This window comes from Danio rerio, chromosome 22, assembly GCF_049306965.1.
Source record: "Danio rerio strain Tuebingen ecotype United States chromosome 22, GRCz12tu, whole genome shotgun sequence".
In the NCBI taxonomy this organism is placed as follows: domain Eukaryota; kingdom Metazoa; phylum Chordata; class Actinopteri; order Cypriniformes; family Danionidae; genus Danio; species Danio rerio.
Genome location: NC_133197.1, coordinates 16,926,148 through 16,940,639, shown reverse-complemented (window position 1 = coordinate 16,940,639; position 14,492 = coordinate 16,926,148). Strand labels below are relative to the sequence as shown.

The 14,492-nt window shown below is 40.0% G+C and overlaps 1 protein-coding gene across 2 annotated transcripts; it reads right to left on the bottom strand.

Annotated features, from left to right (window-relative positions):
* Positions 1-239: 239 nt before the first annotated feature.
* axdnd1 (axonemal dynein light chain domain containing 1) lies at positions 240-13,935 on the bottom strand. 2 transcript variants are annotated; one of them, NM_001089377.1, is made up of 25 exons: positions 13,616-13,839; positions 12,802-12,974; positions 12,140-12,243; positions 11,078-11,180; positions 10,911-10,996; positions 10,757-10,813; positions 10,351-10,459; positions 9,527-9,648; positions 5,369-5,509; positions 5,183-5,287; positions 4,724-4,844; positions 4,522-4,623; positions 3,627-3,793; positions 3,481-3,550; positions 3,143-3,377; positions 2,854-3,070; positions 2,578-2,671; positions 2,096-2,295; positions 1,931-2,021; positions 1,731-1,832; positions 1,570-1,650; positions 1,372-1,485; positions 693-784; positions 493-623; positions 240-406 (listed from the first exon to the last, which is right to left on the bottom strand). In NM_001089377.1, the coding sequence occupies exons 1-25, from the start codon at positions 13,695-13,697 to the stop codon at positions 282-284; spliced, it is 3,024 nt and encodes a 1,007-aa protein (NP_001082846.1). In that variant the 5' UTR covers positions 13,698-13,839; the 3' UTR covers positions 240-281. The 2 variants fall into 2 exon arrangements, 1 of the variants encoding a protein (NP_001082846.1); XR_012397402.1 differs by lacking the exons at positions 240-406; positions 493-623; positions 693-784 and adding an exon at positions 976-1,042 and having other exon boundaries at positions 1,208-1,485; positions 13,616-13,935.
* Between the last annotated feature and the right edge of the window lie 557 nt (positions 13,936-14,492).

The following is a 14,492-nucleotide window of genomic DNA, read 5'->3' as shown; positions in this document are numbered from 1 at the left end:
ATCTAAAGAGCGCCAGGAGGTGCGCAATGTATCTGAAGAGCAGGAAGGGATTCCAGGAGTTTGTCATTTGTTTGCGGGCATCCGGGAGTCTCTATGGATTTGTGGGAGACTCCCGGAACTTCCGGGAGGCTTGGTAGGGGATCTAACACAATATTGGAATACTTTAAAATACCATAAAATCTGCTCTTTAAAACAATCCCGCTAACAAATTTATATGTGCAATAAAAATCAAATACATATGTCTATTAAGCACTTTATTATTGAGCCCCAGTATAGTTTTTTCACATTAAGCGTTTCTTGGTTCCTCTGGACAGTTTCGGGCTGGATTCAGGGTTCTGGCTTTTTGTTTTAGCTTCAGAAGTTGCGACAGGTTTGCTGGGGGTCTTAGGGGCATTCTTCTTGCTTGCTGTAAAAAAAAACATATAGTCAGAATTAGAAATAGCTAATCTTGTTCAGTATGTCAAGTGTAATTTTATTCTTTGACACATTTACACTTGGTCTCCACACTGGGCCGAGCTTGTAGCTGCCTCTCCAGATCTTGTATCTTATCCAGAGCAGCCTGCAGTTCTTCCTCTGCCTTTAATGCACGCACCTCTGAATTGATAGCTCGAGTCTCTACCGCTCTGCAAAATACAGTTCATAAGAGATTCCTATAGATCTGACTAAAGAGAGATTTCCATTCGAATACTTACAGAAGCTCTTGCTGAAGGGTTCTGATTGTTTCTAAAGAACTGAAGGCATCTTGGGCTTTTTCGGTGTGTGGAGTAATCACCAGTTCTTCAGTCTAGAAAAGATTAGATTTTACATTTAATTGTTTAGCAGACAGTTTTATCCAAGTGAGGATAAAAAGCATGTCAACTCATCACAGATTTGAAAAACATATATTCTATGACAAGCTATTTATTAATTTGTTTCCCTTCAATCATACAGAGAAAAGACAGTGTGTCCTACAGGTGGTTTGTCAAGCCCGCTCACCTGTGTGAAGCACATCGAGAATTGCACAGTGTTTTCCAGGAAGTATGTGGTGCTTTTAAGAAAGTGTCTGGTGCATATGGAGAGAAACAGAGTGTGACTCCTACAGGTGGTTTGTCAAGCCCACTCACCTGCATAAAGCACACTAAGAACTGGGAGTTTTATTTACAGAAACATTGGGTGTGTTTAAAAGAAAGAGATTGTGTCCTAAAGGTGGTTTGTCAAGCCCACTCACCTGTGTGGAGCACACTCAGAATTGCACAACATTTTTCACAAACATGTAGTGTTGATAAGAAAGTGTCTGGTAAATACAGAGATGAAAGATTGTGCATGCGGGGAGGTTTTGATGATTATCGTCTTATACTGGGAAGCTGATGGATATGATCACGATACACTCACCCCTTTAAGTTGGACAGTGTCCTCTCTTAAAGTCTTCTCTGTGATATTTCCATCATGACCTATCAGTTTGATGACTGAGCCATCTTTGTCATGTTTGCCGGCCTTTTCCTCCTCCTGCAGAGGTGATAAGGTGCTGTTATTTGATGTTATTCCATGGACACAAGGTAGCTAATAGCTTATAAGAATAACAAAAGTTACATATTCATCATAAGGCTCATTTGCATCTTCCAAGTCCAGTGGTTCCTCTTTTTCAGTATGTTCCTCTGATTGTTCCTTGGGCTAAGAAAATATACAAATTAGTTTCTCACATTTACATAATACAGTTGTACTCTACCAGTGTCCTAGATGATGTCACTCACAGAGCGTGGCACCACTTTTCCATTCAGCTTCAACTCTGCAGAGCTTCCTTTCACGTCCATAAGTAGTAACCGGCAGGCCTCCAACCATTCCCCACACTCTTTCTAAACACAAACACAGTGTAAATACACTAAGGCGTTTTTTAATGCAGGATTTCAATCTCAGAAAGAAACCTTGAAGGACTAGAGAGATAGCTATGCACCTGAAGTTTGGCTAGTTCATACAACTCATTTTCGGTTTCATCCTGGTTTGAGCTCTTCCTGATGACCTCTTCTATTATAGCCTGACAAGAGCTACAGGACAATTTGTGTAATAAGTTTCTGCTTACTTATGGATCCTCTTGAGATGTTTAATTTAGTATGGCTACCTTGTGATGTACTTGGAAAAGTAGTCCAGCTTGGTTGAGATGTTCCTGGCATCTTCCTCCAGTTTTTCAACAGACACATTGACTACAATGTTCAATTCGGGTGCTGGAAGAAATGGTTCCTGGTCATCTGAATGGATGGGAACCATTAGCAGAAGAAGGTCCACCATCCAGTGGATCATCTTATTGTGAAGTGAAGTTACCTGCAAGCAAAAGGCAAGATTAGGACAGGGACATGGAACAGTCCTGCTCCTGGAAGTTAATCTTTCTAAAGAGCTCTCTTCAATTGTTAGTAAAAACCTTTGAACCAAGTAGCGAACTGGGTCCAAATTTGCATACTATCTCCTTAGGCTTCTGCAACAATCCTACCCTAAACCATGATTTATGACAATCTTTCCCAGGTCTGGTCCATCTAAACTCTGAAGGAAGGTGACTGTCAGTAACAGGAATTGACTGAAACTGAGGCATTATGGTCTGGTGTGTACCTCATCTCGAAGTCTCATATTTTCACAGTCGAAAAAGTTTTCTTGAGAAAACAGGAACTCCTTCATTGTCTTTAAAACATCCTCCATTTCAATTCTGCCGCAGATACAAACAAGGAAATTAGCTGTCAGACACATCAATGAAGTTTTGTTTTTTACATATTTTGTTGCAAATTTGGGTTACAGTTAGGGTCGCTAATGAGGGTCCATTTTGATTAGGATGCAAATGTAGGCAGTAAGGTGTTTTACTATAATGTTTGGCCCATGCACCTCTCTTACTTTATGTGGGGTATGTTTTTCCCCCTGTCTTGTTCTGACTGTGTGCTGTCCACTAGCAGAAGAGCCTCCTCGGAGAGATTCACCAAGCTGCCAAGAGCTTCCTTCAACTTAAGCCAATCACCCAAAGCCTGCTCTTTTGGAGGTCCACTCAAGGGGTTTAATATTCTTGACCAGGACTCCATAGTGTCAATAAGAAACATTAGCATTGCATGGATTCCTGCAAAAACAACAAGTTTTCATCTTGAAACCATTCAAGGCTACATGAGGAAACAAAAATCTAAGTTCTCACCACTTTCTCCATTGATACGTATTCCTAGTTGACTCAGAAACTCAGTGATGGTCCTTTTTAGCCCCCTCATGGCTTCCTGGCCTTTAGGAGGCCCTCCATCTGGACCAGTGTGTCTTTTAAAGAGGTCCAGACAAACCTCAATCCAAGACTCCTGTAGTTTTTTTAGCAATTCAAGTGTTTCCTGACCAGATACTAGGTCTTCCCCTCCATAACGTTCACACTGCTGTGTCAACACCTACAGTTGAACAAGGATATCTATTATTTATACATTTAACATGGAAAGTGAAACAATTTAACAAAAGATAATTGAGTAAACAAAATGTAAAGGTATTGCTAACTTTTGACCATTCTCTCAGGTCTTGTGACAGCTCTTCATCTGATGACTTGTCAACTTTCATAGTTGGGTGCCTTTAGTACAACAAGAGATTAAAATCATTAAAAACGCTTTAAAAATACAAAGAAAAACTGTATTTCTTTTACTGACCTGGATTTCTCTTCAAAGAATTTCTGCCACTTCACAATGTTGGAGTGGAAAGACTTAATGATCTCACGTTGTTTGTTCTCAACCCGTATGAGGTTCTGCATGAAATTGGCCAGTGTATCTTTCCACCGGTTGGTCAAGTCCATGATATGGGAAAAGTACTCAGAGTCCTATGAATTAAAGATTTAGTATTTAGCTTACTAAAAAATCTGGACCTGTCAGTGACTCAAAATCCTGCTGTGTGAAAAAGAGTTAAAAAAAAACATTGCAGATGACCTACAGCTAATGAGAGTGCAAGATACAGGGTAGCGTGGAGTTCATGGAGGAGTTGTAAACCACTATATCAGAAAACATGGCTTCGGTTTTAAGAAAGGCTCCTTTTTGGACACAAGAAATGGTGGAAAGTTTGGGAAAAGTTTAACAGAAGCACCCATGCCTTTTTGATGTTTTGTCTGAGATGTACCACAATGGGCAACCATTCCCAGTCTCAAGCCAGAACTCGGATCTCATGTGTAATGTTGTTTGTGTGCTAGACAGAGTTGTCTGCAATTCTTCCTACAGCAAAGTCAAGCAGTGTGTAATGTTCTTGTGCCAATCCATTGTGCAATGTGAACACAGCAGCAACTCAATGCTACCCCAGAGAGTCATGCAGTGCGAAAACCGTGGCGATCAGACGGTTATGAAAATCATGCAGTATGAACTTGGTATAAGGCTGGGGTTTTCAACTTCAAGTTTCCTACAGAGTTTATCTCTAATCAAACACTTAAACAAGCTAATTAAGGTGTTCCAGGCTTACTAGAAAACTAAAACATGTTAGAAATTGATCAGGATTGAAGATAAGCTCTGAAAAGTGTATGTTGAGAGCCATAGTTGAGAAGCCTTGTATTTGTGTTTTTACCTTCGCTGTTAAGAAGAAAGTGAACCGATCTGCAGCCTTGGCCCAGGTCTGCTCACTTATATGAAGTCGCCTGACCAGATGAAGTTTATTTATCTTGATTATCTGAAAGAAATTTGTTAGAGATTTAAACTCAAACCTATTTTTTGTTGTGGGGTAATGTGTAACTTGAAAAGCTCCTACAACAAATTTTACAAAAGGTCACCTTGACCGCAAGACTGTAGGTCGCTTTTCTCCAAAGGTCCCTTTCGCCATCTAAATGGGACATCTGTCCTTCAAGTCTCTTTCGCTGTAGCTCATAGAGTTCATGGTACTCTGCTACAATACTGATGAGAAGTCACTTTATTTCAGGTTACAGTAGCTATGTTTCTATCTACCTCCTTTTATGAGCATTTTGGAATATTGCATAAAAATTGCTTAATGATAATATTAACTTTTATCCAAGAAGAATACATGCAGCAAATTTAATTTTTTTTCAGTTGATCAAGAAGTGACCATTTTGTTCTCTTTGACTCATTGGATTGAAACGGTGCTTTTTTCACAGATGTTTTATGCAATAATTCCGTTTTGTGAATAGGTCTAATTGGCATCTTTGGATGGAAACATAGCTAGTTAAGCACTTTGTATACAAAGATTAAGAGGTTTTAATCACCAATTTACGTACTTTGCATTGCGTTGTGACTCTTCCAAAGCTTTAGCGAGCTCCTCCTTGGCTTCCTCTGCCTCTTTGGACACATTCTCATCATGTACTTTCATAGCACTCAGCTCCCTTTTACAGGTTGAACAGACAAGTTTGAAATGCAAAAAAAAATCACGTTTCATTGGCAATTAGATAGTATATCAAGCATACATATTAAGCGATGCTATCGAGTTTTTGAAGTGTAGGATCTCTTCAGTGAGCCGGCGGTCCAGAGCCCTCTGTGCTAAGGTTTGTGTGTGAAGACCCTTCACCTGTCGTGGGATACGGTCAAGTAGAGCCACATACTTTTGCCTAGCCAAGAAAAAGAGGAAGTCATACATATATACAATAGATATTGCAAACAGACCATGAGCAGCATGTGTTAATTGCGCCACCACATTTGTAAAGTACTTCCAGGACAAATTACATTCAACCGCACTAGTCAAGAGTAAAGCCAATCTGAAGATTCTTGATTTTGCGCCATGTACGAGTGTGGTAATGAGCAAACAAAGAAAACAAAGCATAAAGGCACAACATTCAATAGGTAAGATTTCATTTTTTTAACAATTTTGTACATTACAAACTTTTGTGCAGAACAAGTATTGATGATAATACAGTTTCTTACTGCACTGACCATAAGGCATAGTAGCACCAACTCACAGTAAAAACTAGGCTTATGCTATTTTTGTTGAATAAAATTAGCAAACAATGCAAATGAAATATGACAACAAGATTCTGCGGTGCTAGAAACCTGCATTATTATTCGCTAATTGAAGGACTCTTTCATATCTAGGATTCATTCACAAACTAATCACTCTCTGTTAGAATAAGAAATGAAAGCAGGAGAGGAGAGATTAGATCAAATTTAACAGGGAGGGAGGATAATACATTTCCATGCACACAAACACATGCTCTCTGTCGGCAATGCCTGTGCGGTCACTTGTCCTTCGATGTAAAATAGTGATGTAATATGATCATTTCAGTAATTTAAAAACCTATTTGTATACTGCTCCTCCATGAACCACCACCTTATCGTGGTGGAGGGGTTAGAGTGCCTGAGTGATCCTAAGAGCTATGTTGTCGGGGGCTAATGCCCCTGGTAGGGTCTCCCAAGGCAAAAAGGTCTTAGGTGACAGGTCAGACTAAGTGCGGTTCAAAAACCCCTTATGAGTTTCTTAACATTGAGGACTGTTGCCCGGTATGGCACAGCCAAGGAGTGACATAGGACCATCCTCCTTCAGGACCACCACCTGCAGGGGGAGGACTGGTGCATTGTGGAACGGGTGGTGGTCGAAGGTTAGGACCATGACAACCCAATCATCAGACACAGAAACTGGCTCTTGGAACATGGAATGTCACCCCACTGGGAGGGAAGGAGTCCGAGGTTGTCCAGGAGGTGGAACGGTACCGAACAGAAATAGTTGGGCTCACCTCCATGCACAGCTGGGGCTCTGGAACTCAACTTCTTGAGAGGGGCTGGACTTTCTTCTACTCTAGAGTTGCTCACAGTGCGAGGGGGCGGGCTGGTGTGGGCTTGCTTATAGCTCCCCAACTTAGCCACCATGTGTTGGAGTTTTCCCCAAGAACGAGAGGGTCGCTTCCCAGCGCCTTCGGGTCAGGGATAGGTCTCTCACTGTGGTTTGTACCTACGGGCCAAACACCAGTGCAGAGTACCAGGCCTATTTGGAGTCCTTGGGAGGGGTGCTGGAAGGTGCTCAGACTGAGGGCTCTGTTGTTCTACTAGGGAACTTCAATGCTCATGTGGGTAATGACAGTGATACCTGGAGAGGCGTGATTGGGAGGAACGGCCTCCCTGATCTGAATCCGATTGGTGTTCTGTTTTTGGACTTCTGTGCTAATCACAGTTTGTCCATAACTAACACCATGTTCAAGCATAAGGGTGTCCATCAGTGCACATGGCACCAGGACACCCTAGGGCGGAGGTCAATGATTGAATTTGTGGTTGTATCATCTGATCTCCGACCGTATGTCTTGGACACTCATGTAAAGAGAGGGGAAAAGCTGTCAACTGATCACCACCTGGTGATGAGTTGGATCCGCTGGCAGGGGGGAAAGCTGGACAGACCTGGCAGGCCTAAACGTATTGTGAGGGTCCTTTGGGAACGTCTGGCTAAACCTCAAGTCAGAAGGATTTTTAACTTTCACCTCCGGAAGAGCTTTGACCAGATCCCGAGGGACGCTAGAGACATAGAGTTCTCCAACTCCATAGTTGATGCGGCCATGATGAGCTGTGGCCGTAAGATCTGTGTTGCCTGTCGTGTTGGCAATCCACGAACCCAGTGTTGGACACCAGAAGTAAGTGATGCCGTCAAGCTGAAGAAGAAGTCCTACAGGGCTTGGTTGGCTTGCAGGACATCCGAGGCAGCTGATGGGTCTCGATTGGCCAAGCGTGTTGCAGCCCGGGCAGTTGCAGAAGCAAAAAGACTAGATGGAGAAAGCCAATCGGTCGGCCCCAAAAATATTCTGCAAAACTGTCCGGCACCTCAGGAGGGGAAAGCAACTCCACATCGACACTGTTTACAGCGGAAGTGAGGAGCTGTTGACCTCAACTGGGGATGTTGTCGGACGATGGAGAATACTTTGAGGATCTCCTGTATCCCACAGACATGTCTTTCATTAAGAAAGAGACTGGGGATGCAGGGGCGGACCCACTCATCACCCAAGCTGAGGTCAAGTTTGCAAGCTCCGCATAGGCAATGCAGCGGGGGTGGATGAGATTCACCCTGTGTATCTTAGGTCTCTGGATATTGTGGAGCTGTCTTGGCTGACACGTTTCTACAATATTGCATGGAGATTGGGAACAGTACCTTTGGACTGGGCAACTAAGGGTGGTGGTTTTCAAGAACGGGGACCGGAGGGTGTGCTCCAACTATAGGGGGATCACACTTCTCAGCCTCCCTGGGAAAGTCTATGCCAGGGTATTGGAGAGGAGAATCAGGCCGATGGTTGAACTAAGAATTTAGGAGGAACAATGCGGTTTTCGTCCAGGCCGCAGTACACTGGACCAGCTTTATACCCTCACCAGGGTGCTCAAGGGTTCATGGGAGTATGCCCAACCAGTCCACTTGTGTTTTGTGGACTTGGAGAAGGCATTTGACTGTGTCCCTCGTGGCACTCTGTGGAGGGTGCTCTGCGAGTATGGGGTCAGAGGTGCTCTGTTGAGAGCCGTCTCATCCCTGTATGAACAGAGTAGGAGTTTGGTTCGCATTGGAAGCAATAAGTGAAACTTGTTTCCAGTGCATATTGGACTCCAGCAGGGCTGTCCTTTGTCACCAATTCTGTTCACAATTTTTATGGACAGAATTTCAAAGCGCAGCCTTGGGCTAGAGGGGGTCTGGTTCGGGGACCACAGGATCTCAGCTCTGTTATTCGCAGAGAATGTTGTTCTGTTGGGTTCATCGAACATGGACCCTCAGCATGCACTGGGGCGGTTTGCTGCTGAGTGTGACGCGACTGGTATGAGAATCAGCACCTCCAAGTGCCGAACCCATGGTGCTCCACCGGAAAAAGGTGGTTTGCCATCTCCAGGTTGAAGGAAAGTCCTTTCCCCAGGTGGAGGAGTTCAAATATCTTGGGGTTTTGTTAACGAGTGAGGGAAAGATGGAATGTGAGATTGCAGGCAGATTAAAGCAGCGGCCGAGTCATGCTTTAGGTCATGACTGAAAGGACAAGATCTCGGATAAAAGCGGCCGAAATGAGTTTCCTTCGCAGGGTGGCAGAACACAGCCTTATAGATAGGGTGAGGAGCTCTGTCACCCGGGAGGAGCTGGGAGTAGAGCCACTGATCCTCCACATCGAGAGAAGTCAGCTGAGGTGGCTCGGGCATCTGTTTCGGATGCCTCCTGGATGCCAACCTAGGGAAGTGTTCCAGGCATGTCCCACCTGGAGTAGGCCTCAGGGAAGACCCAGGACACGCTGGAGGAACTATGTCTCTCGGCTGGCCTGGTAACGCCTCTGGGTCCCTCTGGAGGAGCTGGAGGAAGTGTCTAGGGAGAGGAAAGTCTGGGGTTCTCTCCTAAGACTGCTGCCCCCGTGACCCGGTTCCGGAAAAACAGTTGAAATGGAATGAATGAATGAATTTGGATACTGACCGCAGGAAAAACTCCTTATCATAGATATATGTATATATATCATCATCGCTTTGAATGGCCAGCAGCTACCCTGTACTAAAATGGCAAGTCTATTAACGCATTCCATCCAATAGACAACAATAGTGTATGCGACATCTTATGTCAATATCAATGACAGGTATTAAGATCACTTTATAATGAAAAGCCATGAAAAAAAAGAGTAAACGGGGATAGAGACCTGAGCTTGGCGAGGAGTTGACCTCTCTCTGCACATTCAACGCTGACCTGCCGGATTACCTCATGAAACACTATATTGTAGATGTTCTGCTCAGTTTGAATCAGCTCTAGTAAATTTTCGATCTGAAAAATAATATAGAAATACATTTGTATTTATGTAAATCATTATGTTTAGTCACAATTATACGTGTATATATATATATATATATATATATATATATATATATATATATATATATATATATATATATATAAAAGGGGTGCACAATATATCAGTGGCCACACTATCAGCCAATAAATGCTATTTTTTATTTTACTATTATTGGTCCAAAAAAATTAGGCCTATAGCTTAAAGCCGATAAATTAAGCATTATTTGGATTATGCTGGTGCAATCACTTCACATTAAAATTATTTTACTGGTATTTTGATGTTGGTTAATGTTCAGTTAGTTGCTTTTTGCATGTTTTTTTATATATAAATAGAAAAGGATAGTTGACTAATAAAGTTCAGAGATCAGTTCAAACTTTTCCGATATTTTAAAGTTATATAATAAGATTAGTTGTTCACTTTTTGTTTGCCTTATGTTTTTGAAACCATGCAGACATTTTTGAAAAATTGGTATTTGTATTTATATATTATAATCTAAAAAGCTATTGGTATTGGTCAAAAATTCCATAGCTGTGAATGTCTAATAATTGTTTTAAGTGAAAAAAGTCATGTAATAACACCAAGTAAAACTTCAGGATTTTCATTCTGTATATTATTTTTGTACATCATTAATTTATACATTGCATTTTTACCATTAAAAAAACTAAAAAACAAACCTGTGAGATTTCTGTTAGCTCCTGAAACTCTTCATTGACACCTGCTTTTTCTAACATCTTATCCATCACCTTCATTAACTGAACCACCTCAAGACGACCGCTTGGCTTCCTAGTGATGGTTTAGAAAATTGCATAAATATTAATATCAGTCATTTTAAATAGATAAAGAAGGAATAAATTACTTCCTAATAATTGCTTAGATAATATTATAAATATTTATTATTAAATATAGTTTCTATGATAAAATGTATATAATTCCAATTGTAAACACATATAGTTTCTAGAATATGATAAAACCATTAAACATTTATTTATTAACATACATATGACTTCCTCCTACTTGTAGTTTATACATATAATTAATATAAATAAACATTTATAAAACAAAGACATTCCAGCCACTCACATGGATGGAAAGACTCTTAGCTTGTTTTTCTCATCTTCTAGAAGAACTGTGAATTTGCTATAAAAAAATGTGAATAAACAGAGCCAAGATTCATATACAGTCACTGTAACACAACAAGACAGCTGTTCTTACCATCTAAAGCAGACTCACTTACTCATCATAGCATTGTAATCCCTTAAGACCCTTGTTTTTTATGATGTGATATTCTTCTGGGATTAAAGTTTCCAGTGGATTTGTGTCCTTCAACCAAAAACAAACAAACATGAAGTTACAAGCACAAAAAACAGAGTATCAAATTCAACTTATTCTCTTGTCACTTGCATTGTGGTCTCCATGATGCAGAGCAGATCTTCGATTGGCCATTGGAATGACAGGTAAAGCGTCCTTTTGAGACCCCAGACAATCACACAGGAAGGAAATGTCTCTGTTCAGATCCAAACAAAGACAGTCAGCCGGACAATATCTCAGTGTATTATAAATTCTCTGTGTATAAATTCCAGAGGGCACCTTGATGGCTAAACAACTTTTAAAAAAGCGTCAATAATTTTAATCAATTTGATGTCAAATTGCCATCAAAAACACACCAAACATAGTTTTTGTTTTTGAAAAATCTATTTGTGACGCGTTTTTTAGACATCAATGTAGTATACATGCAATGTAGGGATACAAAAAACTTTATTATAATTAAAAATCACAAAATTCTCAAAATACTTTTTGTTTTATTATTTTGGTGGACAAAAGAGCATCAATGTATACATGTCAAATATACATATCAACATTTTGACGTCCAATTGATTTGCATTTTTGATGTTTTTTTTTTTTTTTATGTTTTTTGCTTTGACATCAAGGTGCCTGCTGGGATGTACACTAGCCAGCCACTTTTTAAGGTACACCTATTTAACTGGTTGTTAATACAAATATCTGGTCAGCCAATCACCAGCATTTAGATGTGGTCAAGATGATCAGATTCAAACTAAGCTGCGTATAGAGCCCCAATACGCAGCCAATATAGAAAATGAATCACAGGTAAGGCCCCCCTCACAAGAGTTTTATGTCAGAATCACAAACGTAAATTTGATAAACATGAACGAAAACTCTGGCAGCGCAATGTAAACTGCGTTTATCAAAAGCGAAGCAGAAAGTGAACCAAACTAATAATAATTTATTTGAAAACAGTGTTTTTTTTTTGCCATTTGATTGGTTTTGTATTTTTCAAGTGTTTTTTTTATTTGGTAATATATAGTTGTGTTAGATTTAAAAAAACATTGTGCGTTTTATTTGGCACAAATCTAATTCCATATGTACAGAGTAGTACTGGCAAAGTGTACCTAAAAATAAGTGAGCGGTTAGTATATTTGTAATGTGTAATGATTCCTTCCAAACCGTCCAGCTCCAGTCAGAGAAGTCGGCTGGTTGAGAAAGTATTGGTATTTCTTGCGTCTAACGGGATGGTGCCACACAGCATCAGGACGATGAATTAAACAAACCTGCCGAAAGATAACAACAGCCAATTTAGTAACTACACTCTTAAAAATAAAGGTGCTTATGGGCATTAATGGTTTCATGAACAACCTTGTAACATCCACAGAACCTCTCCATCTCAAAAAGATACTTTGTTATGAAAAAGGGACACTAGATAATTAAAATCTGCATCACATACATACTTGCTTCGATGGTTTATGAGGACTCTACATTGGCGAGATGTAGTTTAGAATAAAAAGAATGCTTATTATATTACCTTACACTACCACTAATCCTCACAGGAAACGTGTGGTGAATTTTCAATGTGCTAAATATCATTTCTAACCATTTTGAATATCAATGTTGTAATAACTAGTCACCTGTTATTCTCATAAACCATCAAAACTAGTACACACACATGCACACAAATAGTTAATTTAAGAACTGTTCACTGAAAAGTTCTTTAGGGGAACCAAAATACTTTCTATGGCATCACTGTGACAACTTTTCAAGAGATTTCAAGACCTTTATTTTTAAGATTGCAGAAATAAATTGAAAGGGAAATATATCCAAGGGCCACGAACCTTGAAGTCTTTGGGAGTTTTGGTTAATCTGAGTGGTGCGAGTCTGTCTTGAGGACACGCGGTGGATGTTAAAGTTGCAAGGAGTTCATCTGGAATTAAATCATTACAGTCCTGCAGGCTGCTTTTGTCTTTTATAGGTGTCTTTTCTCTCGCCCGAGGAAGCTCTGCCACCACTAGACCAACAACACAAATACAGTTTGGATAAATTGTGAGCTGAAACATTCAATGGATATAGGTTATTTATTAGGATGAGCAAAATGTTTGTGCTAAACATCAAAATAGAAATGTTTGTGAATGTTAATAAATGTCAAAAAGTTGAAGATGAATAAGCTATTAAAATTATGTTTAACAGAAAAATGAATGTGACAAACATTACAAATGACAAGTAAAACTTAGTATACATGAAATAAATGCACTTGATGTTGGTGATATAAACAATAACAGATAGAGAAACAAATAGATAGACAGATAGCCTGACAAATGGATGGACAGACATACAGACAGATAATGATAAATAACGTTAGATAATGATAGACAGACAGACAGTGATAACATTAGATGAGACAGACAGACAGACAGACATAGATAGATAGATAGATAGATAGATAGATAGATAGATAGATAGATAGATAGACAGACAGACAGACAGACAGACAGACAGACAGACAGACAGACAGACAGACAGACAGACAGACAGACAGACAGACAGACAGACAGACAGACAGACAGACAGACAGATAGATAGATAGATAGATAGATAGATAGATAGATAGATAGATAGATAGATAGATAGCTAGCTAGCTAGCTAGCTCACAGTTAGCAGTGGATGTCCTGGTCCTGTAACTCTCGGGTTTTGCTCGGTCAGCAGGAGGGTTCGGGCTGCACTTCAGCGACATACTGACACACTGCCTACTCTCACTGGACACTGTTCACCATTCAGTAACCGCGGAAAAGACGCAGACACGCTAAACCCCGACAAATTCTGCCATATGCCGTTTCCCTCCAGACAGAGCAATGAAGTTTACCCCTGCGCTTAAGTAGCTCCAAAACAGCGGCTAATAAAAGTTTGTTGCCATGGACGCGTCGCGTCTCTAACGTCACTTTCCACAGTTACAGAAACATTCGAGTCGAGACTCAGAACTATTAGACGACACTGTTTTTTTAATCGGCAATAGAGGATCCTCCTACTGAGAAATGAGAATTTGAAATATTCATAAGCTGTCTTATTAATACTTCAGCAGGCCACCGATACCATGGCTGCCAAACAAACGTGTGAGTTTAAGGTGTACATGAGGAGAAAGAGAGAAGCCCCGAAATGGTTAATGGATAATAATACTGTTGTTCTTCACTATCTATCTATCTATCTATCTATCTATCTATCTATCTATCTATCTATCTATCTATCTATCTATCTATCTATCTATCTATCTATCTATCTATCTATCTATCTATCTATCTATTTATCTGTCTGTCTGTCTGTCTGTCTGTCTGTCTGTCTGTCTGTCTGTCTATCTATCATCTGTCTGTCTGAAAATAATATACCTGTGTGTATAAATATATAAATACAATTATATAGGCTAATAAACATGATAAAAATGCATAAACTTAAGATAATCTTTATCAGTTTTACAAAACATTAAATAATTGTTATTATTAACTGAACAATGATAATAAATAAACACCATTAAAAT

Coding starts and splice junctions, on each gene's coding strand:
- axdnd1 (NM_001089377.1), bottom strand. CDS start 13,697: ATGTCGCTGAAGTGCAGCCCGAACCCTCCTGCTGACCGAGCAAAACCC. Junction 12,244..12,801: donor AAACTCCCAAAGACTTCAAG/GTTCGTGGCCCT, acceptor ATCTTTCGGCAG/GTTTGTTTAATTCATCGTCC. Junction 1,651..1,730: donor GAAAAGTGGTGCCACGCTCT/GTGAGTGACATC, acceptor ATATTTTCTTAG/CCCAAGGAACAATCAGAGGA.